Below are 24838 nucleotides of genomic sequence, written 5' to 3'. Positions count from 1 at the left end.
AAGTGTGATAATGATATGAAGTAAAGCACTAAGTGAGGTAGAATCGTCATCGGTGCTTAAGAAAGCGTATTGTCGATTAATTATGGGTAATATTAAACGCATTCGTTGCAACAGGTAACTCATAATAACGAGCGACATGATGTAGTGAAAGTGTTACAAATCGAAATTTATAATAAGGAAAAATTCAAACTATTCTAAAAATTACGCTATAAGTCTACTGTCAGGCTTGTCCTCCCAGGCATTTACCTACAGTACGACTGTAACTACTGACGATCTCCTATCGTCAACTTAGTTAAATAGTCATTCAATTTCTAGTAAATCGATATAAAACATTAATTGATTATCAGTTTATAGATAATATTATTATAAAACTATGCAGTTATCTATTATTAAAAGTATGTATAACATCATAGATAACGGTATGTTATCTAAGGAAAAAAAGATAAGCATTTGATAGAAAAAGTCACTTCGTGATAGAAAGTTATCGCAACAAGTCGTTCTAGGCTCGTATTTATCCAATCTATTTCAGTTAATTGCTTAAAATGTGTCCTAAAATAACTTGGAGCTTAACAACTATGCAAATGATTTAATGCTATTTTCGCATCAAGACCAAATTATCAAACAGGCGTTATAGATGTAATCTTGGATTGCCACGACCAATTTATTACTACAGCATGCTATACTGAAATATATCGCTAGAACTGAGCCCTTCTGTACGGAAATCATTACTAGCAGAAAAAATGAATTCAATGAAAGAAGATGATTGCATTTTACTTCCATTTTGACGACAAAAGTCGAATTCCCCTACTAAAACTCTGCGACCCCAAAACTGTCAAAACAGGTATCTTAATCAGCTAATTATTACTATGCTTATGCTTGTATATATAGCTAGAGCTAAGCATTTCTACCCTGAAATCGTCACTTTGCTAATAGAAATGAAGAGATGGTTGCATTTTACTTCCATTTTGACGACAAAAATCAAATTCCCCTTCTAAAACTCCGCGACCCCAAAACTGTCAACATACACGTAGGTATCTGAATCAGCTAATTATTACTATGCCTAGGCTAGTATATAAAGCTAGAGCTGAGCATTTCTACCCTGAAATCATCACTTTGCTAGTAGAAATGAAGAGATGATTGCATCTAACCTCCATTTTGACGAGCTCATGCTCGAAAACTGCCCAACCAAAGACGGTCAAAGTGTGTACCTCAATCAGCTGATTATTATCACTGCACTTAGGCTACATATAGAATCACAGCTAAGCACTTTCATACTCAAATCATCATTTTGCTAGAAGAAATAATAATAAATTCAATAAAAGAAGAGAAGATGATTTCATTTATCTCACTTAGAGTAAATTCTATTTTTCTCATCCTCAAGACGGTCCAAATATCGCACCATCTTCAACTGATGATATACATCATTATCACTGTGCTTCGCTTTCATATATAGCTAGAGTCCTAGCTGAAATGGATGGAAAGAAAGCAGAGAAAATGGTTGCATTGGGCCTCCATTTTGATGGCAAAAGTCCAATCCTTCTTCAGAAACTCGACAACCAATGCTACTCAAAATATATATCGCCATTAGTTGATTAACAGCCTCCATTCCATGGGCCGGCCATTGGATTCAAAGTGTATTAGTACTGTACATAATATAGTGTCTAATACTGTACAGTATATCATTATATAAATGGAGCAACAGCAGTCTTTACCTGTATATTTCATATAATTGCCTGTATACATTTGAATGGTATGGTACACTATATTACATACATACTAGGCGTAAGCACAACAAATCGATCAGCCATGCCTGGAGAAGGAAGCTAATTGCACAAGCAAGCTGCAACTTTCAGGAGACCAGCTTCAATATCTCTTATTTTCCAGCATTAATAGACTAATGCACATCGGCTGCTCTAAGGTTACATAATAAACTGATCGCCTGTTTTTCCACGATGATGGACTCCATTCAATGGCAAAATCTTGTGATGGGAAAGTACAAGCTACTGGTGTCCTCAGGTCAGTCTTGCAAGATGGAGCCTTTAATACCTTTACTAGTCAACTAATGATGAGCTGATCAAAGTGATCATGACGGTATTCTCATGAGCATAGTAGAATTATTAGAAAATTAGAGTAGTATCCTTTTAATTGAGCTATAGTTTATACATTCGACTGAATATTCAAGCTCTATTGCAACTGTAGTAGACCACCGATACCTTTAATGATCGCGATTGAATCCAACTCTTCCATTTGACTGCTGCTTACAAAATCAATACAACAGTGACAGTTATTTAGCCTACATTCTCTGCAGTCTGTGTCTTGATATTACAGCTATGGTAACTTGTAGAAATCATCAATGAATTGCAGGTTCTTGAGTAAGAATTAATTATGAAAGAATAGTGACCGTTGAAACCAGCAGGGATATGATCACAAGTTCAGCCTTGCATGATTAAGGAAATTTTGCATTTCCCCCAAAATGTAACAATGCAATATTAATTGAAAGATTACTCTACTACTGGTTAAAGAATCTTTTATAACCAACGGTATTCACTTTCCTGCCATTTCTTCCTATTCATGCAGAGATTAATGTTGAAGACGACTGGAATAAAATCCACACCATTGTTAACCAATATGATAGTACACTAGTATGGCAAGAAATGGCGATACTTTCTAAAATTTGTTATCGTTATAAAAGTCAACTTAGAAGGGATAAGCATTATCAATACTTGAAAAAGGTAAGTAAAAATTCGATAGATTTTACATTATAAACGCATTATAATTTATAAATACTGAATGCAACGAAAAAATACCAGCTAAATCTCTCCTGTATTTATGAAAACTCTCATTCTGACAGGTGGAAAGATTAACGAAACGATTATATAATCTAAGGATGAAATCGACATTAAATAACTTTTTAACTTGTATAACTAGGTAAGGATCCTGCTGCAAATGTCAATTTTGAAATAGACTCAAATATAACTGAAGCATACGGTAGCATAGATGATATAATTGATGTAACTTATTAAATTGATATTATCAAGATTTTTAAAACGTAAGCGTACTATCAAATCAATCTAAGTTACTTACATATAGTACATACACGCACGCGTCTACATGAGTTAGTTTTCTCTTCATACTATAGTTATTGTACTTAATGATTATCGAGCTTAATTTTTACCATCATAGATTAATGTTAAAGTTATCCCATTATATTTTAATCTTGCATTCGATAAAGTTTAAGAGAATTACCTAAATCTACCGATTGGAATCTATCCGTTGAATTTCCATCTTACTCGTTAATGCAATTAACGGCACAGCAATTGCAAAACGCAGTGTACCTAATCTCCAAGGTTAGTGCAATGCCCATATTACTTAACTACAGAAGACACATACGTCAGATGATAGCTTATTTTCCTGATACATGATGCTATAAATTTTCATTACTAAATTATAATTCAATGTCTTTATGCAATATCTTTATATGCGTATTCATATCGAATAGATACATAGTATTGTATAACATACTAGAACTATCTAAATAATTATGTTCGTTGTTGACTTTTTTTCATCTTATAGATTCAAGAAGCGGTTATACAAACGTTTATGTATCCGTTATGGAAAAATTAGCAATCTGATCACAATTTTTTTCAATGTATTTTTCGGGTTTTCTACTGTCATTCGTTCCTTAACTAAAATAAGACATATCTGCTCTCAATTATCTATGGGATTATTTATCCAATTTAACCTATTAGCAGCAGCAATTGTAAGCCGATTAAGGTAATAACATACACAAGATTCATAATTAGCATTCTTACAACAACAAAATATTGTGTTAAAATAGATTTCTACCAATGACTAATGATCTTACTACTGAAATATACTGAACAGCTAAACATTAAAACTAGTTATAAAGAACGTAGCACATTTTTTGTAACTGTCAATCTACAGGAACTGTTTAACAGAACTAATCGATATCACAATACAAGCCTACAAGACAATCTATGAATGGCTAAGGATGTCCGTTAAAGCTCAAAACAAGGTTATGCACAATCTCGAGAACTACCAGGAAAATAATGTTTAAAATTTTTTACCTCAAAATATCGTGAACGATTGTTTACAACTAAAACTTATCATATCGCCTTTAGGTGTTAGATGTAGCCAATTTTCCAGCAGATTTGAGCCAGTATCTCCAAAATGATGCTAGTTCTGGTAAATTTTATTAACTTGTTGACGAAAATTGCTGTACAGTCGGCTTTAATTTTGCATACGTGTATAACAACGATCATATTGTCGTAGTCAGAAACTACGCTAATTTTATAGTAACATCCATATTATTAATTTCACAGGACAATACTTGATAGATAGCAGTGCTATGGATGAAACATTAAAGAACTCTACGGATAACATCGATTTGGGCGGTATGTAAATCAACCTTGGAAGATATGGAATTTTTTAAACAATAAGTACTGTAGCTCGATGTATATCTTAACTAATAGGCCAATTTTTGAAGATTTCGATAACTACAGATGTTTATTGCTAGCAATAACTAAATTCACCTTACAGCACAACGAGTTCTGCATATACTGTAAGTCAAAATAGCAACAGTTACGATACGCGTATAAGCCGCTCGTATTGCTCGCACTAATTTTTACGAACTGAACAAACGCGCATAACTCATGGCATTATAAAAAGCAAATTTATTATCAGTTTTAGTATGATATAACGGCTACTGAGTAAATTATGCATAAGCTGTGTTTTATTATGTGGTGAAGAGTACACAACAATACTCGCAGCATGTTTACAAAAAGTTGCCGCAAATGAAATGCGGAAGGTGAATGTAGCTATAAATACACAAAGACTCCTTCTAGTGTACCATAATGCTGGCGGAAGGTTCGCACTCTTCAGTAGTATCAGCAATTAAAGGCGTTGAAGAAAATGGTCATAGTTCCATGAAACTCCATATAAAGACTATAGGCAGTCTTTTTATTTCGTTCTGCTCTTTAGCATGAAAAAAGTAATCTTTAATTACGGCTCTGTCTAATATTTTGTATATTTCTTGTAGAACCAGTTGACTTTGTAAAGATTGAAAGATTGTGCTCTACCGAATCAGATAAAGCTTTGATGGACTCCAACAAAAATCTTACTGATGATAATCGAAACCGAAAATCCACTTCTAACAAACTAGATGATAATATTCCAAAGAGGCAATTTACCAGGCAAGGTGAGGGCTCACATTCTCCAGTTTCACAAAACGAAAATTCCTCAGCCACCGAAAAGAAATCTACACCACTGCTGTCTGCCAAGTTAATGTCAATGGCGAGTAAGTCATCCCATTTAATACAGCAGTTAGAATGCGAAAATGAACGTATCACGATGTTGCGGTACAGCCATAAAAAGTATAATATGGACACAACGCCAAAAAACTGTAAAGATTTCACAACGATAATTCCACCGGAAGAGGCAAGACTATTGTATGAAATGCTAAAAGCGAAATCATTTACGACAATATTTCAAGGTCCAAAAAATCTTCTCCTCCATCATCATTTCAGAAATTTCTCATCTGTCGCTTTTATTAGAAATTATTCCTATCGTTGTAAGATATTAAGACACTTAAAAAGAAATTGTAAATCTGGAAGAACGAAAGATTATCATTTAGAATTTCCGTGGGATACTCAAAGCTACTGCCAGTTTGATTCCGATGGTGCGAGCATAAATCAAATTAAAAAGGAAATACCCAGAGATAATCTAAATTTTAAACCACAGAATCATGATAGCGATATTGTGAAGACCAATGTAAATAATCCATTCGTTCTTTCTAGTTCATCCGAAACAGAGAAAATGCGTAATAGCGAACTATCAGAGATTGATCAAATTTTCGCATTTATTGAATAAAATTCATTCTTATAACATTACCATCTTATTTATGCTTCTTATGTATACAGTTGAATATTACATCTATAAACTATTAAAACCTTAGCGAGATCCTGATGTATTTATCTTAGGTTTATGCTGTTGCTAATTCACAGCAAATAATAGCACAATAGTGGACTAAGATATCAATGCTATTCTACTTCATCCTTGTATAATCTTCAAGAAGTACTTTATTTTTCATCTGCACTGTAAGTACTTTACCTATCTGTGATACTATATAATCCATCACAAAATTCCCAACATTCGTAGAAAATTAGAACTTCATTCGACTTTTATACAAGAAATATCTATGCCCAGTTCGACTCCAGACGAATTTGACTACTGGAAAGACTTCCAGACAGAAGTACCGAATAATCTGAAGTTGCCTGCTCCAATTTTCTTCATAGCAATTGTAGCTACAATCCGCATAGCAACATTTTACCAATAGTTTTATAGCAATATCATCGTCACAATGTAAGATTTACTTATATATGAACTGGCTGTTTTAATTTATGCTAGCTAAATACACCTCAGTCTACACAATTTAATCTCTTCTAACTAAATTAGCCTACGAACGATGATCAAAAACCCGACCGTTAACTAATGTAGCTCTCACAACAATTTTATGAATATCCTCCTTGTCAACTTGAAATACATCTTTCTCTAAGATAGCTATGTCGGCTAGTTTTCCAAATGCAAGTGTCCCTTTAATCCTTTCTTCACGTAACAAATAAGCAGCGTCTTTAGTAACCGCTCTCAACGCGTCATAAACACAAATTCTCTCATTTTCGCCAATAACATTTCCTTCTTTGGTTTGACGTACAACGGCATTTTGAATCATCAAGAGTGGATCAATCGCTGTTATAGGAGAATCAGAATGAAGAGCAAAGGTGATTCCAAGCTTTTTGGCTGTAGCACAAGGATTCATATATTCAACACGATCTGGACCGATTGTTTGATTCTTATGAACATTTCCCCAGTAATAAATATGATTTACGAAGAAATTAGCGTTAATATTGTAGCGTTTCATTCTTTCAAGATGATCTTCAGTAGGCGTTTGGCAATGTTCTAATCGAAAACGTGGATCACGATCTGGAGTAAAACGCGTTACTCGCTCAATACTATCTAATACCATCTCGATAGAACCATCGCCATTAGTATGGATAGCGCAAGGAATATCATTACTGACTAATTCACGTACTGTTTGATCAAGAGCAATAGGCGTAATATTAGCAAGACCTTGATCTCGACTTGTATAATAATACGGCCATCGCATAAGGCCAGTAAATCCTTGTATTGAACCATCCGAAATTATTTTGACGCCTGTTAATTTTAACTTTGGATTCTCCGATTGTTTCAATGCTCGAAAGCCATCTGCTCCACCTCTACGATCGTAAACACCATTTAGCATATAACAGTTGACTTTCACTGGACAGTTATTTTCTTGTGTAACCTGCTGTAATGCAGCCCAGGTATGATTAACAATACCAAAAGCAAGATCGGTTAGTGTCGTAACTCCCTTGGAGCTAGCTACAGTTGCAAAGCTACGAAATCCCCTAACTAAATCATCTAAATCAACATTATAGTAACCAAACAATGGAGCCATAGCTGTCATTTCTTGTAATTCTCCTGTCAAATTGCCATCTTCATCTTTAATGACACCTTTAATGTCAGTCTTATCGGTATAACCTATTTCGGTTAGAACTGCATGGTTAATATAGGCTATGTGTCCACTCATATTCATAACAACTACTTTCTTGCCCTCCTGAAAATCGATTTCCGATGCATGAATATTAGGACTGGCTTCATTGAGAAGTAATGTTGGATCATAGCCCCATGCAACGATAATATTTTCATGGCTAGCTTCTGAAACTTGCTGAAGATGATCTAACACCTTTTGCTTGCTATTAAAACCCTTCATTTCGACCATAGTCCCATTCACGCATTTGATTCGATCAGTAGCTCCAACGTAGTGAAATTGAAAATACAATGCTTCCAAAGAGGCATGGCAGTGTGATTCAATAAATCCCGGGTAAAAGAAGCAGTCATTGTAATCCCTTTTAATTTGATAGCTTTGTTCTCTTGCTTTTAAACCAGTTACGATGCTATCTTCTGATCCAACGGCAAAAATACGATCACCTTGGACAGCAATTGCGGTAGCTTCTGGTTGCAAGCAGTTCATAGTGTAAATTTTCTTTGCTGTATAAATGACCACCGGTAATTCTTCAGCATTTGATGATTCTAATGGTGTTGCTTTCTGAGCTCGCTGGCTAAGAACAGTTTCATTAAATTGTTTTCGATCCTTTTCTCCATGACGATCATTAAGATCGTCACTATGGTAATCTTTAGGAGATTTCGATACGTTACTCATGCCGTTCAAGACTGAGTAGAAAAGTTGATTTAACGTGGAAAAAAATCACAGGCTAGAATGATTAAGGAATAGCCAGACTTAAAGGACCGACCGTCCGATATAGAAGCAACAAAGACTATCTCTCAACACTAAAAGGCATTCACTAATCTGTCCTATTTTTGTATAGCAAGTCCGCAATTTAAGCCAATGTTCGCTAGAAGAAATAAGAGCAAAGAATAAATAGATTAACTAATTATCTATCAAATCCGTGACGTGATGATTGTGTCTAAAAAATTTCGAAACTACGGCTTATAGTAATAGGTCAACTTTTTCTCTTCTTTTCCAATCATACATACGCGTAGACGCCTACATGGATTACCCCCCGATGGTCCGATTTTAAGATTACAACTGAGCTCCCTCTACTGTATGCACCCATTTCTTATAATTACTTTTTTCAATGACTTGAAAACTGATTGAAGGTCTCACATAGTATAATTCAAAGTGAAATAGAATAATCGTCCTCTTGAAAGGCATTTACAAAAGAGAAGCAAGATGATAATCATGATCGAATCCGTCCTATCGTACTTTTTCCACTGCATTTGTCATAAAATCTGTCCATAAATATATATTATATATATAATCGGCTGTATCATTCCCTTCTTGCTAGTAATGCTATAAGCATACAAGTATTTAACAGCTAAGGTATGATTTAACATCCATAGGATCATATAACTCTGATCTATCTTAGTGTGCAGGAAAGCTAAGTAATTCAGTATCCTTATCTTTACCTCGTTAATCTAATTAACTTTGCATCATTAATAACAATATTTGTTTGCAATCTAAGCTATGGTAGGATAGGTATCCTACCATAGTATCCTACCTGTTGCAATTTTACTGAAATTTTTTCTATTCTAACAGCTCAGCTCGAGGTACTCCAACCACTATGCTTTCACTTCGGTTAAACATTGATATTGGATGGTAGTTCAGGCCATTAATACTCGTTTACTCTTAATTTAAATCTCGCAAATCTAACCTTAAAACTTTCTCCAAGGTAATGTTTCCTAACTGGCTAAAAGCTCCTTAGTACCTTATGCTAATACTCATACGCATATGAGACTAACTGTGCTGTACTAGCAATCGAAGCTGTACACCACCTTAATATCTTGATATTAGCTGATATATAACATAAGATATATAACATAAGATATATAACGTAAGATATATAACACTTGATATATAACACTGTATATACGGTATATACGAGAATATATACTGTGTACAACTGTTTCGGCATTGTGAGCCAACGACTTGTTTCTTAATCATATGGATCAATAATCAATTATTAATTTATTCATTATACCATCCATGACCTCTTCTAATTTATTCTATATGTGATAATATTATTTTAATATACGTATAAGTTATAATAACAAGAGTAGTATTTACGATCAGGTTAGTCCGTATCCGATGAAAATACGCGTATAGCATCATTTATGGTCTAGAAAGAAATGTGAATTGAGACAAAATGGAATAACCATGTCGATGCACAAATCTTATGGCAATGAGGACTTTGCTATATTGAAGTCATAACTTTACTACTGGAACGCATTTCCATGGCTGTCCAAGCTTTGGTTGATACCAATAATTAAAGTTATTGATGGAAAGATCAATTGTAGACATAACCGATGATTAAATCGTCTATGTGCTAACGGATTTGTCTAACAACGCAATGTAAACAGCTACTAATCGTTTTAAAATATTCAAGCCTAGTAGGTTGAAAATAATATACCCTATCTAGTTTTACACCGCTATTGCTAAAATAATAATATATGGACAATACGTGATTCAACTATTTTGACCAATTTAAGTCAAATCGCCTGTTCCTCATTCTAATCATCATCAACTACAATTTGTTTAATCTCCGAAACACAAATTGTTATTTTACTTACTCAAGACTGGCTAATTACCTTCTTGTTTATTAATTGATAACGTATGAAAGGATGAGATTGATATGGCTCCAGTATACGAAACCAATGCATCCCTATTACAGTACCGTTCTGCATAGAAGAACACTACGAGTAAAAGTGTGAAAGTAGATTGCATAATTTAAGAGTCTCTATAGGTAATGTAAAACGTGGACATTGAATTAGCCAGGTTTTCTCTTCTTCTATAAATACAATCATTTTTCATAGCATTGAGTGATCATACAATATTCGAAGAGCCTGTAATAGCATAGGTATGATGGTACTGTATTAAGCAGCTTAGAATAGAGAATTACCTATCTCCATCCAAACATAATGTCTGAGATCAAAGAAAATTGAATTACTATTCGTGCTCAACCATCAAATAAGTCCATCGCTATTAGATCAATTATCAGAGTAAGCAATTTTATTAGGAGAAGATACAGCTTATTATATCTATCGAGCGCAATACAGAAATGAATCCAGCTTTCGAAAGCTTGATACAATCTTGATGAGAACGTTTTTATCAATCAGGTTACACACAAAAGCATACAAATGTAATCTGAATATGACAAAGCATATCCACAGGAACAATATCTATAATTACATTGATTATGCTCTTTATAAATTTAATCTAAGCTATGGAACAAAGAAAAATATCATTTATTGAATGGAAACTTCGATTAAAGTATAATCTTGTTATTATGATTTACAATTAGTTATGGGTTAATATTTTGTATAAGCAAAGAAGCTATTATAGCCAGAAGAAGTATTCTATCATGGTAATTGGGTAGCAAAGTATGTCGCGAACATAACGACAACGATCCATATTAAATCTTCCTAGTATTATGTAGGGTAGAAATTGTAATCTATCTCTCGATTGGAAAGTGGAGTATTATTTGTTTTTTGTACTAGTATATTGTATTTTGCAAGAACAGACGCAAGTATATAACTTTTTACTGATATATTTTTTATTTTAGATATGAAAAATAAAATTTAACATGGTCATATTTAAGAAACCATTACGGATAACCAGTGATGTATGACTGTCGTATATTATATCGAATTAAGTGATAGATTTTCTTGTGTCTACAAATGAAACTATAGTAATAAAGGATAAAAGAAAAAGAATCTCTCAAATCAAATCTAAGAATTATTCTTAAGCCGTAGCTGTTAATTCAAATTTAAATATCGTTATGAAACTAGAAGTACAGGTTCTGAGTTAAGAATTACCGCAATAACTACAGTTGATAATCTGTCTTTATAAAAAAGACAACTATATATATGTGTGTGTATATATATATATATATACATAGTGAAGAGTAAAAGTCGTAATGTGATCATATCTATTTATATTGGTCTACAATACAAATTCAACTGATCAAGCTTTTGCATACAGTAAAAATAGCATAAGACTGATATATGTAAGTTTCGAATGGTCATATTCAACCGATGGATACATACACAATCAATACAGAATCTAGTCAGTGATGTTGTATAAATTGTAACTTTAAATGTTTAGATGTCAGTTCATACGTAAATTGATAATTTATAAACTACAGTCGATAAGTGGTAAACTAATCTCAAAATGAAAGATAAAATGAAATCATTGCAAGATGAACAAAGAAACTATAAGATAACTGTAGGAATGTTGTCTAATTCTAGTTGTACGTGTATATTAACCCTAATATAGATCTATCCCCATCATCATGGTATTTGACAATATTAACCTGAATAGGAATTAATTTTCTAATTACAACATTCCAGACATATGATTACATCTTAGTAAATTCTTAATCTACCAGAACAACAATAACTCTTTGGGCGATTACTTTACATTGCCATTAATGGCATAGGATAGCTAGGAGAGGACATTTAACCATTGGAGTTGTTTATCATAGAGATTCCCTAAATCGGTAAAGATAACCATTGCTTTGTAAGTACAACGATATTAGTCATATTATTTTAACTTTTAGCCATGATTACCTTTTGTAATGCGATAATCCAAGCAATAGACTGTTTCTTGTTGGGCGTAGCAGCAACCAAAAGTTTAACTTTCTCAACCTGATTTTCTGTTCCATAATAAGTCACCACAATTCCAATTGGAACACCAGCTACAAAATATTATGCCACAAGTCAACTACGGTATATACACTTTAATACACCAAAGTATAGATAATACTATGCAATTAATGGATTTTCATTAACCTTTATCATTGCTATTTTCCAATAAAATCTCCAAATCCTTAATAGAAGAGATTGTAAAAGAATCTACAGGTGTAGCATTGCCACCTTCGAAGGTGATTGTCCTACAGAGAAATTAAAATGCTGGTGTCAATAACTGCAGCGAAAAATGAATCATTTTTACAGAACTTAAGTATTACCATAACGATCATGTCGATTAGGTAATTTATTTAGTGGATAATATAGATTTATAAACTCATAATCACTGCTTATAAATTATCCTACAGATTGACAATAAGTCTTTGGATTGGATTGGATTTGACAATCCAATTCTGCTAAAGAATTACAGAAGTTGAATGTCTTCATGTACGATAGTATTTTTACTACAAGCTAGCACACTTTTAATAGCATACAATTTCAGCCGTAGGTTGATCCATAGTGATAATGGATAACGTTGTATACAGTATAATAAATCTCTCCTTATAGGCACAGTCGATATTTTATAATAGGCTTATTACGTTAATAATTTAGACACTTATGATCGACTAACTTATGGTCTGGTGTCAGCTTGCAAATATACATAGCTCCTAATTCAGGTTCATTGTCGTTAACAGAAACGGTAAAAGTTCCTCCTACACAAAAATATGTAATAGATTGATATTTCGAAAGATCAAAGCCTACACTTTGCCAGAAACGTATGAAATATCTAGTTTACCATTAAGGAATGCCTTGAGATGTTTATTGAAGAATTCATTTTCTTTCTTAGTAATGATGGAACATGGACCGCATTGCCGAACAGGATCAACGAAAGCAAATCGCGGTAACGGAAGCCTATTATCACAGCATGAATTGCAAAAGACCTGTCCACATCTTCTACAATGATGCTAGAACGAATAAAATTGACAATCAATGGATTGCTAATATCATAAGATGTTAATTTTACCCTATTTAGTAGTATTGCAGTTACGTAAGTAATGTTGTGTTGTAATATGCAAAATACTGTAAATAAAATATTGAAGAACAAAAAATTATTAAAACTGATAGTGTTTGATAAATGATGATAGACCTTCCACTTGAGCAGTTTCACTATCTTGATGTATCATTTTTACCCTATTTTGTCATTTTCATTTTAACTCTGTTATCGAGACGGTGTAGCATGATCGACATTTGTATTTGACAATGTATTTCATGCAAGAAGAATTTTAGAATAAAATCATACTAAGCTGATTTTGGTTCCAATGATAAATGATGATGAGTACACGATTGCTTTTGATGATGGCATAAACATTACAGTAGTGATAGTTCTCATTCTTGCTAGCTAGTCTGTACTACATATACAATTAGTTACTGTTCTTGCGCTATCGTATAATAGTAAATACTACTACAGTGATGAAATTTGATGCAACTCATGACCTATCTACAAAAGAAAGCCTTTTAACTGAGAGTATCTCAATGTAGTGCCTATTGCTAAAGCAGATGATTTATGACCGCCATATTGCTAAAACAATGTAATTCTCTCCTGTTAATGACATTGATGTCATCTAGCATTCTATTATGATGGCAACCGAACCTCTGGCACCTTATTGACAAAATCGTCATAGCAATGTACTACTTTATAACAGTACTACGATGGCATCTAACTATATGAAATGAATTCGATAAACATTGCCTCAAACATGGACTAATATTGTATTCATCAACTAGAGAATAAATTGATGAATTGCAGCAAGACTATCTTACATAAGTATAACATGAACTGCTTGGATTCCTTCTACTTGAAACACATTATTTCATCTATTAGCTATCCATGTTGAATTACATACAACACTCTAGAAGGATTTGAATGGAACATTGTTTATGTAAAGTTTCATAGAATGTTTGCTGCAAGCCCAATGAATTCATGACATAACTAAGAGGATACAGCCGTAGAGCCAGCCACTGGAACTATGTTTGAGAAAAGTATTTTTACAAACAAATAATTCCTGTCTGCTATGTTTACTACCGACGCTGAGGATCGATAAAAATGTATGTAATCCTTTTAATAAAGTAGATAGTAACCTGATGCACTGACTCGTTATTCATGCCTGCTAAAAGATCGAATTATCCATGATATTGTATAACATGATTAGTTGAACATTATGACTAACTTGGGTCGTGTATAACTTTTTTCCATGATCAATGAAATAAAAGTAGAACGACATTTCTATTTGTAGTCAACATCAAGCAACTCAAGATGTGCTGTACAACGAAGCACGATGACTGATTAGTAAGTGATTACACATGGTTATACAGTCATAGTAGTGTCCAATTGTAGTAAGATTTTGATCCTACCGTGGACAAGCGGAAGTATTGAAGAATGATTAAACTAATCTATCAGGTACAATTGCTAGCTAGGATAGCTTGAACAAGTGCTTATCATTGACTCAATAACATTCAATTAAAATCATTAATGAACTGAGTAGGATAATTTAAGCTATCGTAATCGATCGTTAACATTAGAATTGATTTACTTTTCGCTTTAAAAAGTCGAATCGAGTTCCACACTTCTTGCAATTGGCACACTACCATAGTTTATAGAAGAGAAAGAGAGAGAGAAAAAAAAAAATTAGTCTCATCAATATGACCATGATTCTAGAGGTAAAACTCATTATACGTGTCTATCCATCATTCCAATAAGAAAGTTTATTTTATTTCAAAACAACGATTAAAGATGAAATCGTTGATCCTAGCGTAAGTTGTGGTCGTAATCGATCGCTATCGACTTATTATCACGCCATTGATGGACTAGAAAGGGTCTAAAATCAACATGGATGGAGGCGAACTTGGTTTAGCTGAGCGATGCTATCCAAATAAAGCGAATCGATGAAGAGGAGTAGACTGTCGTCGATGTTCATTAAGTTTATCGAGTAGTCGATGATTCAATCACTATTCTACCATGCTACTACGCATCATTACCATGTGTCGAAAAAGGTAGAGAATCTACTATTGGCTCGTTGGCAAAAAATGAATTGATTTAAGCGAATCCTTTAGGTCAGAAAAGCCATCATGGTTATTGATCGCCATAGCTGAAAGCAGTAAACTGTCGCAATCTACCGTGACGGCATCAGTCCATTCCCTATCACTCCCCAAGCATCACGTTGTCTTGTATCCAATCGTCTCAACAACAACAACAACATCTTCCATTACAACTTGTCCAATCCAACCCAATGCATCCACTAATCTATCGTCGATGATGATACTCCTAACAAGAAATGGTTCACATCGATTTCAATCCACGGCGCTTTTCTCCACTTGATCGGCGCTATTTTCCATGGAGACGGAGTGGGCCGTCATCGATCGATTACGTCAACCATGTCCCAGTGGCCTCTACCCCGACTCCATGATGGCGAAAAGAACAACAAGAAAATGAGCGAAAGAGGCAAATTAATTCTTACACAATTATCTGCTTCCCATTGTGGTTCTTCTAGTTCAAAGGGCGATTTCATGACGGTACTTGTGGTGACCATTCGAAGGCCCGACTTGGATCTTACTAATTGCTTCGACACCGCCATGGTAGTTTTCCACCAACTGGCCGGTACTTGAAACTCCAACTACAATCAACACACGCCAACCACGGCCAAAGGGATTAGACTGAAAATTATTGAACCCTGGGACGGTGGCAAGCGCCCATGGACTTGGGTTAGGCAATGACAGCCACAGCTTAACTTCTTCAACCTGCTTGGTTTCAATCGACTCACACCGAGTCTTACTTAATACACTGTACAGTATTCTATGGCTTGACATTGGACAGGGGGGGGGGGGGGTTACGACGTCACCCACTCAGAACCATGGGTCAATGGGCCCCGTCAAGCGAGCATGGACAGAAAGACGGATGGTCGTCCAGGGAGAGTGGGTCAGTAGGCCCGGTCAAGCTAGCATGGAAAGAAAGACGGATAGTCGTCAAGGGAGAGTGGGTCAGTAGGCCCGGTCAAGCTAGCATGGAAAGAAAGACGGATGGTCGTCAAGGGAGAGTGGGCCCGGTCAAGCTAGTATGGACAGAAAGACGGACGGTCGTCCAGGGAAGTGTTGGCCCGGTCAAGCGAGCATGGACAGAAAGACGGATGGTCGTCAAGGGAGAGTGGGTCAAGTCTAGTCAGTAGGCCCGGTCGAGCGAGCATGGAAAGAAAGACGGACGGTGGTAAAGGGATAGTCAACACCAGCAAGGAGACTATGTTATTGGTCATTTCAACTGTATTGTAGGTCTGTCATGGTACACACTACTGTTAGACGAACGGCGTCTGCTGACAGTGGGCTGTCCATGAAACGGCTGCCAGGTTCTGCCATAGCCAAAAATGAGATTATAAAACTCACCCTTATCCCCATTTTATTTCTAACAGTATGCAGTACTAATGTTATTGTATAGTACTACCACTTGAGACATGTTCTAAGGTTGAGAAATAGCTTTAAAAGGCATTCATCAGTCATATAAGACGACAAGAGGATAAAAATAATAAATACAAAACAAATCTCTCCAACTCTCTTTTTTACTCTCAATCAGTCTTTCCCTGATCGTGTGTATTTCCATTTTAGCATGATTTGTCAAACTTCCGTAGTGTATAGTGGTGTATACAGTATGTCAAAGAATGGACCAACCAGCTGCTTACTGCAGAAGTGAATAATAATAATAAAAAAATGAGGTAATCACTTTTTGATGATTGGGATTCTAGTGAATGACTAGGAACTTTATAGTGTGACATCAATTTTGCTCACTACGAATAATATTTTTTTACGACAGTCTGTTGACGAAATTAACCTAAACACTATACTCCAATCAATATTGCACTGCCAATGTAGCCACCATAGGATCGGTATCATCTAGTATGAGCAAAATAAATGTCATGAGTTACAAGAGTACTCCACTATGGCAAGGAACTCTCATTTTGGTGGCATTTCAGGCTATAAAATAACTATCGTGCAAAACGAATGTCTACTTACGCCATACAAATTCAAGTATGGTCAAGGACTACTAAAACGATGGTCATTTGTCTACCCATCCCGTATCTTCCATACTGTCCAACTTACCCTTGTTATACTACTAGTAGCACTAGACATACGATATCCTAGTAACGCTTAAATCCCTATGGTCCGGAGTCAGGACTCACTGCGCGGCTATCCTACTCTCATCGACAAGACTTTGCTTGCAAAATCGACCTAGAAATGACCTTAAAAGGCCAAAAATCACGCTGGATTAGCTTAGTTTATCTCTCTACTCTTTCTCTTCTTTCACAGGCTAGTCATACAAAGACCAAGAATACAGGTAAACTATTGATTGAATGATGATTGAGCCAGATGATCAAACGAGATGATTGTCAACATCAATATGTCTAATACAAGAAGGGGGAAAAGAACGATCTGTTATCATTCTACTTTACTGTCTTTACTCCATGGCATAGGAAAATAAAGTGTTAGTTATACTTTATCATCATTATCCTACTCTCATCGACCAAGAAATGATCATAAAAGGCCAAAAATCACGCTAAATTAGCTTAGTCTAGTCACCAAAAATACTGGTAAGCTATTGATTGAATGATGATTGAGCCAGATGATCAAACGAGATGATTGTCAACATCAATATGTCTAATACAAGAAGGGGGAAAAGAACGATCTGTTATCATTCTACTTTACTGTCTTTACTCCATGGCATAGGAAAATAAAGTGTTAGTTATACTTTATCATCATTATCCTACTCTCATCGACCAAGAAATGATCATAAAAGGCCAAAAATCACGCTGAATTAGCTTAGTCTAGTCACCAAGAATACTGGTAAGCTATTGATTGAATGATGATTGAGCCAGATGATCAAACGAGATGATTGTCAACATCAATATGTCTAATACAAGAAGGGAGAAAAGAGCGATCTGTTATCATTCTACTTTACTGTCTTTACTCCATGGCATAGGAAAAAAAATGCTAGTTATACTTTATTATTATTATCCTACTCTCATCGACCTAGAAATGACCATAATAGGCCAAAAATCACGCTAAATTAGCTTAGTCTAGTCACCAAGAATACTGGTAAGCTATTGATTGAATGATGATTGAGCCAGATGATCAAACGAGATGATTGTCAACATCAATATGTCTAATACAAGAAGGGAGCGATCTGTTATCATTCTACTTTACTGTCTTTACTCCATGGCATAGGAAAAAAAATGCTAGTTATACTTTATTATCATTATCCTACTCTCATCGACCATAAAAGGCCAAAAATCACGCTGAATTAGCTTAGTTTACAGTATCTCTCTACTCATTATCTTCTTTCACAAGCTTGTCACCAAGAATACTGGTAAACTATTGATCAAGAAGGGAGAAAAGAGCGATCTGCTATCATTCGACTTTACTCCATGGCATAGGAAGAAAAAAATGCTAGCTGTATTTTATGACTTTTCCGCTTTCTTCTTTATACAAGCACACGAAAACCATGTTAGGGTTACGACAATTGAATGTTTTGATCGGATTGCTGATAGCGTAGGGATTCGATTCATGGATTGATATCGTTTCATGCGGAGTACAGCAGATATTATGGAAGAGCACTCGATCAACCTTACACGCGATTTCAATAACAATTTCATCCATCATAATTGTGATAAGAAAGATTAGAATGGAGAAAACACACTAAAACAATTTTACCGTGATGATAGTTTATTTCTTTAGCCGTTAGTTATCCGCTCGTGAATTCATGGACCAAAATAGATTGTAGTTTCAATTTTAAAAAATGAATATCATTTCAACCAAGACAATAAACAACAGGAAGCAGACCCCATACAACATGGATAAGGATCCAATCTATCCTAGCTATACCAATAGAGAATACAAGCACATTGAAATAATCTTACTGTAAAATCGATTGCTTTACCCAATAGCCAGTCATCAACGATTCAATTCATGGATTCATACAGTCTAATTTCAATTTCAAAAATATGGCAATTATTTCGGCAAGACCATAAACAGCCACACAGTAGGCCTGATCAACATCGATAAGAATTCCATTAATCAGAGCAATAACAATGTCGAATAGGACTCGCCACTACTTTGTTGAGTCATGAGGCATTAATACTGCACTAATTTGGCTCTTTATTGTCACATCTGTACTACTTTGTAGAAAGATTTTCTACTCCAATACATAATATACAATCCAGTATCCATAAATTAGCACTTGTGTTGATCTCAAGCAACGTCACCAAAAATGCAATTCTGTAGCTATAATCATGCACCTATAAATTCAGTCAGATTCTCCAAACTACAGTAATGTGATTCTTTATCTTAACATACGGTACAACTTTGTATGTAGTTTTTTACTGCAAATAATCAACTACTGTTAATGAATCAATACTTGTGTATCTCGATCTCAAGTGATTCCACCAAGAAATCAATCATCTATAGTTAGGATAATACACGCAATAATTTGCTTCGCATTTCTGCCTTTCCTTACAAATTAATCAAGCTCTTTATTCATAGCATACTATACAACTTTTGTACAAGTATATCGATTTTATGCTCCGATAATTATAATCAAGTATTGTAAATGAATTAACTCCTAGAGTAGATTGAATACAACGCCAAAATAAGGGTCTTAACCTAGCATCACATGGGTCATAATTGGGATCCTTTTTCATGTTGTCAATATTATAATCAACCGTCTGTAGTGCAGCCTGGAAACTAATTTTACTCCTTGTATATGTTATACTGTCATACAATACACGCAATGCGGTTGATAATCTTGCTGCTTTACATAGTCTAGAATACCCATATCGTTCATCCATCGATCCTCAATTTTATCGCTATTTTACTGAAATGAAACCAGTATGCTCCTAAGTGATCACGACCAATCTTGCATGCAACTCAGTCAACCAATACTTACTCTTAAATAGCATTCTGTACCAGTACAAATAAAAATAGCATATCAACCTATGCATCAGCGCAATAATCATGATAAAGTAAATATGCGTGTAGATGAAATTGTCATGATTGCCTCTACTGATGCTCTAACCCTTTCACTTTACTGAATGTCTAGAAATAACCGAATGGATATGGTTCGATGGCAGTTACTCCAAAGACCAAGTAAGCCTCCTACCCAATAAAACAACAAACAGGGCTTATCCTGGTGCTCGCTACTATACCACTTCATGGACTAACTATGATGGCAATATCTGGCTATTTGGTGGTACTGGATTCGAAAGGAAAAGCGATAGCGCTTCTCAGTTGAATTCCTTATGGCACTATTCTGCAACAACTGGAAATTGGGAAGTATACCTTGGTGATCGTTCGAAAAATACACCTAAACCACGTAGTCGAGCTGCATCGTGCGGAATACATAATAAACTTTTTGTAATTTTTGGTGGATTTTCTGGCCAAATGAAGGCTTTAGATGATTTATGGCTATTTAGTATACAAGATAAAAATTGGACTAAAATTGAACAACGTCCCAAGTCCTATCCCAAAGCGCGCTCAAATGCTGCTTATTGGTGCTATAATGGTGTCATGTGGGTATATGGTGGAAGAAATACCATCGGTGAAGCATTTGACGACTTTTGGAAACTCGATTTATTAACATTAACATGGAAAAAGTTGTCCATTAAGAATCATCAAACACCAGGTAGTCGGTATGGAGTCATAACCTGGACTGTTTTAGACAATCTCTACTTATATGGTGGCCATACAGGTTCAAATTTTGAAGGACATGCACATCTATTACGTGGTATGTCATCCGATCTTTGGGCATTTTCTGTTAAAAGTCAAAATTGGATTAAACTGGCCGGTAGTAAAGGGATTAAAAGTGCTCAGCATGGTGCAATTCATGTAGCTAATAAAAAAAATGCCCCTGGTTGCTTAGCAGACGCTGCATCATGGACTGACAACAAAGGTAATTTATGGATGTATGGTGGTGCTGGCTGTGGATCATACGTTGCATCAACGGATAGACTATATGAACCAGCCAAATTACTTTCCAATATTTGGCAATATAAAGTCAACGACGATGTATGGATATGGCACGGGAATAATACAAATAAACATGGTATTGCAAGCTATGGTCAAAAGGGCCAGCCTAGTGCTAGGAACTTTCCAAGTATTCGAGCTGGTGCTGCAGCTTGGAGTTTCAATGGAACTGCCAATCTATTTGGCGGTATCGGTCACGATCGAGATGGAAAGGACGGTTACCTTAATGACATGTGGCTTTATGGCATAAAAGAGTCTGCCGATGATACGTTATTACACTGGAAGTATCCTTTTAAAGTACCTACATCGATGTATAATTCCTTCACCATATTATGTGTTGGTGTATTACTCCTTGTCTTTATTTATGCATTGGTTCGATATCGAAGAAATGGCCCAGGAGCCAAAAAGAAAGACAAGAGACGCTATCGCTATACTACACTAGCTGAAGGCGATCAAGAAACGTAATCGTAGCAACTGTGTCTATTGGCATTCTGACGTAATTAACTCTATCACCTTGTTTTAGTAGTAAGATAATGCAATATACCATGTAAATTATGCTGTAAAAAAAACGATGTACGTTTCTTAGGAATGATTTTATCAACACGTTTTCAATATTTTCAGTTCCATATTAAATAGTAGAAAGCAAGTATAATTTTATACATTAGTATCGTCCTATAGCATATTCTGCAACTCGGAATACTTTTACAATGGCTAGTCATCATTTCAATATTGATGACACTTGTAACAAATGCGGCCTCTCAATGAGCGATTGAACGGAAAGGACAGTTACGCTATTATTTATTACCACATTGCAGTAGGTATATTTAATAAGTATACACATTTCACTCAATAGAAGCAAATACGATAGTATCGAATTCATTTATATTTAGTATACAAGCAGAGATATTACCCTTACTCGTATAATTTGAACTTTCAGAGAAGTATGCTTAACTACATATTATTTATAAAATCCAATTAATAATATTTATTATATGGAATATAGAGAATGATAAATTAAAATGCTTATTTATTGTCAAGAGATTAGTTTCATTATTTCCTTTCTAATATATATATTCATATTGCTTACTAAGAGAATATCTTTAGATACTAGTTATGGCAATTCATGTTATCATGTTCCAAACGGTATAGAACATAACGCATTTTGATTGAGGAAAGTTCTCCTTAATTATAACTAAATAAGCAATGCAATCTATTCACTAGTACTATTTAAATTTAAAAATTTTCCTTCTTTATTTATTGATGATTATTCAATGCTTATCCTAAGTTATACTCATCAGGATGGATAATAATGAATGATAATTTATTGTTGTCACGAATTTGATGTGTACTAACGAGATCATAGATTCCGATTTGCTCTGTATGCTCGGGAAAAGTCTTGACTGCCTGCCAATAGAGAATTTTAAATGTGCTCAATTCTTTACAGTTAATAATAATATTGCATCAGCCACCGACTAATGATAAGCTAGGATTGAATTGAAGTGAGTAGAGACGAATTCTACAGGACAGAAGTTGCTTCAGCTTCTTGCTGTCATTTTAGAATTCAGAGAACAACCAAATGTTCACGTATTCTATCTCATGACTGGTGCTGAGCTTGGACTGAATACGATCATCAACTAACTTTTGAAATAATTTTAAAAGTTGTAGACATTGCTTTCTTGCAAACATTACGGCTTGATTAAAATTGATATTGCCGCGTGAAGTGAGACTATAAGTCCGTAGCGTTATTAAAGACAACACATCCTAGCTTTCGTCATTTTCTGTACTTGGATTTGAGTCCAAGCTGATTTTACCCCATATGGAAGAGAAAGCAAGTAAACCTTCCAATGCAATATCCACAACTACTCTAACCCTTAGCTTAAATAGGCGGTTCTAAACCTACCATGTTACTGACTACCAACTAGAATATTTTATCATTTCTGTACTCGGTTATTTAAAAGTAATTTTATAGATGTCAAATCAAAAGATAAGAATACCAATTTTCCACTTTTACCCTATTTATCTCTCTTGAAACCAAATGACGTTTATTGAATCTAGATATAAAAGTGTTTATTTTCAAGTTAAAATTATCCCGTCGTTATTACATTATAAAAATTTTAACGCGTATTTTCATCAGTACAATTATAAATCATTGGCCATTTCTACCTATAAGTATAAATTTCAACTATTTAAAATTAGCCATTCTGAATTAGGTCCAAGATAATTTTATCCACACGGAATAGAAAGCAAGCAAATCTTCATGTTGCCATCTTGGCAGTAAAGTACTGATTTCATCTTTTAATACATAATTATAATGATTCTCGTAAAAACAATTAGGAAGCTAGCTATCAATCTGTTTTATGATGAGGTAGTAGCCTTCCGGTAGATACAACATTAGCTAGTTTATGATCAAATTATTCAATTCCATCCACTATGATAAGAAATCATAAAACATGTCTATATAACCTTGAAAGTATATTTGAGCACAGCATAAGACTACTATAGAACCATACATAAACCGATCTTATTAGTAGAATTCTTATACAGAGATTTAAAATGCTCATTTATTTCCCCCTATAGAAACCAAGAATAGCTTATACTGTAAATAGTCCTAAAGTAGGATAGAGTAAAGGCTAAATATCAGTTTTCATTACTGTATCAATTGAAATCGGTAAAATTAGCTGCCAATTTCCTACTCCAATTGTTGGATTCAACTTTGTATACAAGATAATGAGGATTGTGTCTATTCTAATGGCGTAGTCTAGTATACACAATAAAAGAAATGGCTGATAAAGTAACTCAGTTTTAAATCTTACTCTCCATAATTGCCATAAAATGATATTCTCCAATATTGCTTATGAAAAGAGATTGTCCATTGGCGACATCATTTATTCATCTTGGCTATAGATGGATTAGTTGATGAGAGCAGAATATGAAATATTTACTTTAGGAACTTAAAGCTCGTCCTATGATTTATGCTGTATCCAAGATGGCGAAAAGAAAGTGCAAATCTTATACTATACAGATTATATTCATTAGAGAAGGAAGATGGTGCAAGTTCTCCTTGAACCATTTCATTATGAATATTACAGTGCAAATGAATTCTATTATTGGATAACCTGTTTAACAACAGTCAATGAGCCATTTTTTTTTTTAGGAGTTTTATCCCATGGATTTTGGACATTAGTATCGAACTCTTGTTGTTAAAAATAAAGTTGGTGTTGAGCCACTTCGTCATTAATACTACTAGAGGATCAATTATAAGATAGATTGTTTAATGACTGCCAAGGGGCCAGTTTCATCTTTAGGAGCATAATCGAATTGGATGCTGTTGACTTGTGTTCCCCAACGATCATGGCTTGAATTTCTCTTATAAAATTTACACTGTAATATCATTTCTACTGAGCCAGCATCGCGAATATCTAGGACAATTCTCAACGGTGATCGTCCTTTACTTTTAGTT

At 34.7% G+C, this 24838-nt stretch overlaps 4 protein-coding genes across 4 annotated transcripts; 2 read left to right on the top strand and 2 right to left on the bottom strand.

Moving 5' to 3' along the window:
• Positions 1-1952: 1952 nt before the first annotated feature.
• TRIADDRAFT_62052 (uncharacterized protein) lies at positions 1953-5889 on the top strand (the record flags this gene model as incomplete). Its single annotated transcript, XM_002117991.1, has 8 exons — positions 1953-2016; positions 2578-2732; positions 2852-2928; positions 3574-3774; positions 3946-4036; positions 4143-4206; positions 4344-4415; positions 5060-5889. The coding sequence occupies 8 exons, from the start codon at positions 1953-1955 to the stop codon at positions 5887-5889; spliced, it is 1554 nt and encodes a 517-aa protein (XP_002118027.1).
• A 586-nt stretch (positions 5890-6475) lies between these two features.
• On the bottom strand, positions 6476-8278 carry TRIADDRAFT_62051 (uncharacterized protein; the record flags this gene model as incomplete). Its single annotated transcript, XM_002117970.1, has 1 exon — positions 6476-8278. One exon carries the CDS (start codon positions 8276-8278, stop codon positions 6476-6478), a length of 1803 nt encoding a protein of 600 aa, XP_002118006.1.
• A 2962-nt stretch (positions 8279-11240) lies between these two features.
• TRIADDRAFT_62050 (uncharacterized protein) lies at positions 11241-14484 on the bottom strand (the record flags this gene model as incomplete). The annotated part of the gene is made up of 6 exons (XM_002117969.1): positions 11241-11264; positions 12205-12332; positions 12427-12527; positions 12953-13034; positions 13118-13286; positions 14461-14484. The coding sequence occupies 6 exons, from the start codon at positions 14482-14484 to the stop codon at positions 11241-11243; spliced, it is 528 nt and encodes a 175-aa protein (XP_002118005.1).
• A 1745-nt stretch (positions 14485-16229) lies between these two features.
• TRIADDRAFT_62049 (uncharacterized protein) lies at positions 16230-21843 on the top strand (the record flags this gene model as incomplete). The annotated part of the gene is made up of 4 exons (XM_002117990.1): positions 16230-16519; positions 16642-16777; positions 17671-17698; positions 20456-21843. 4 exons carry the CDS (start codon positions 16230-16232, stop codon positions 21841-21843), a joined length of 1842 nt encoding a protein of 613 aa, XP_002118026.1.
• Between the last annotated feature and the right edge of the window lie 2995 nt (positions 21844-24838).

The sequence above is a fragment of the Trichoplax adhaerens genome, genomic scaffold (assembly GCF_000150275.1).
Source record: "Trichoplax adhaerens TRIADscaffold_34 genomic scaffold, whole genome shotgun sequence".
NCBI lineage: Eukaryota > Metazoa > Placozoa > Uniplacotomia > Trichoplacea > Trichoplacidae > Trichoplax > Trichoplax adhaerens.
This window is presented reverse-complemented; position numbering and strand designations above follow the sequence as displayed.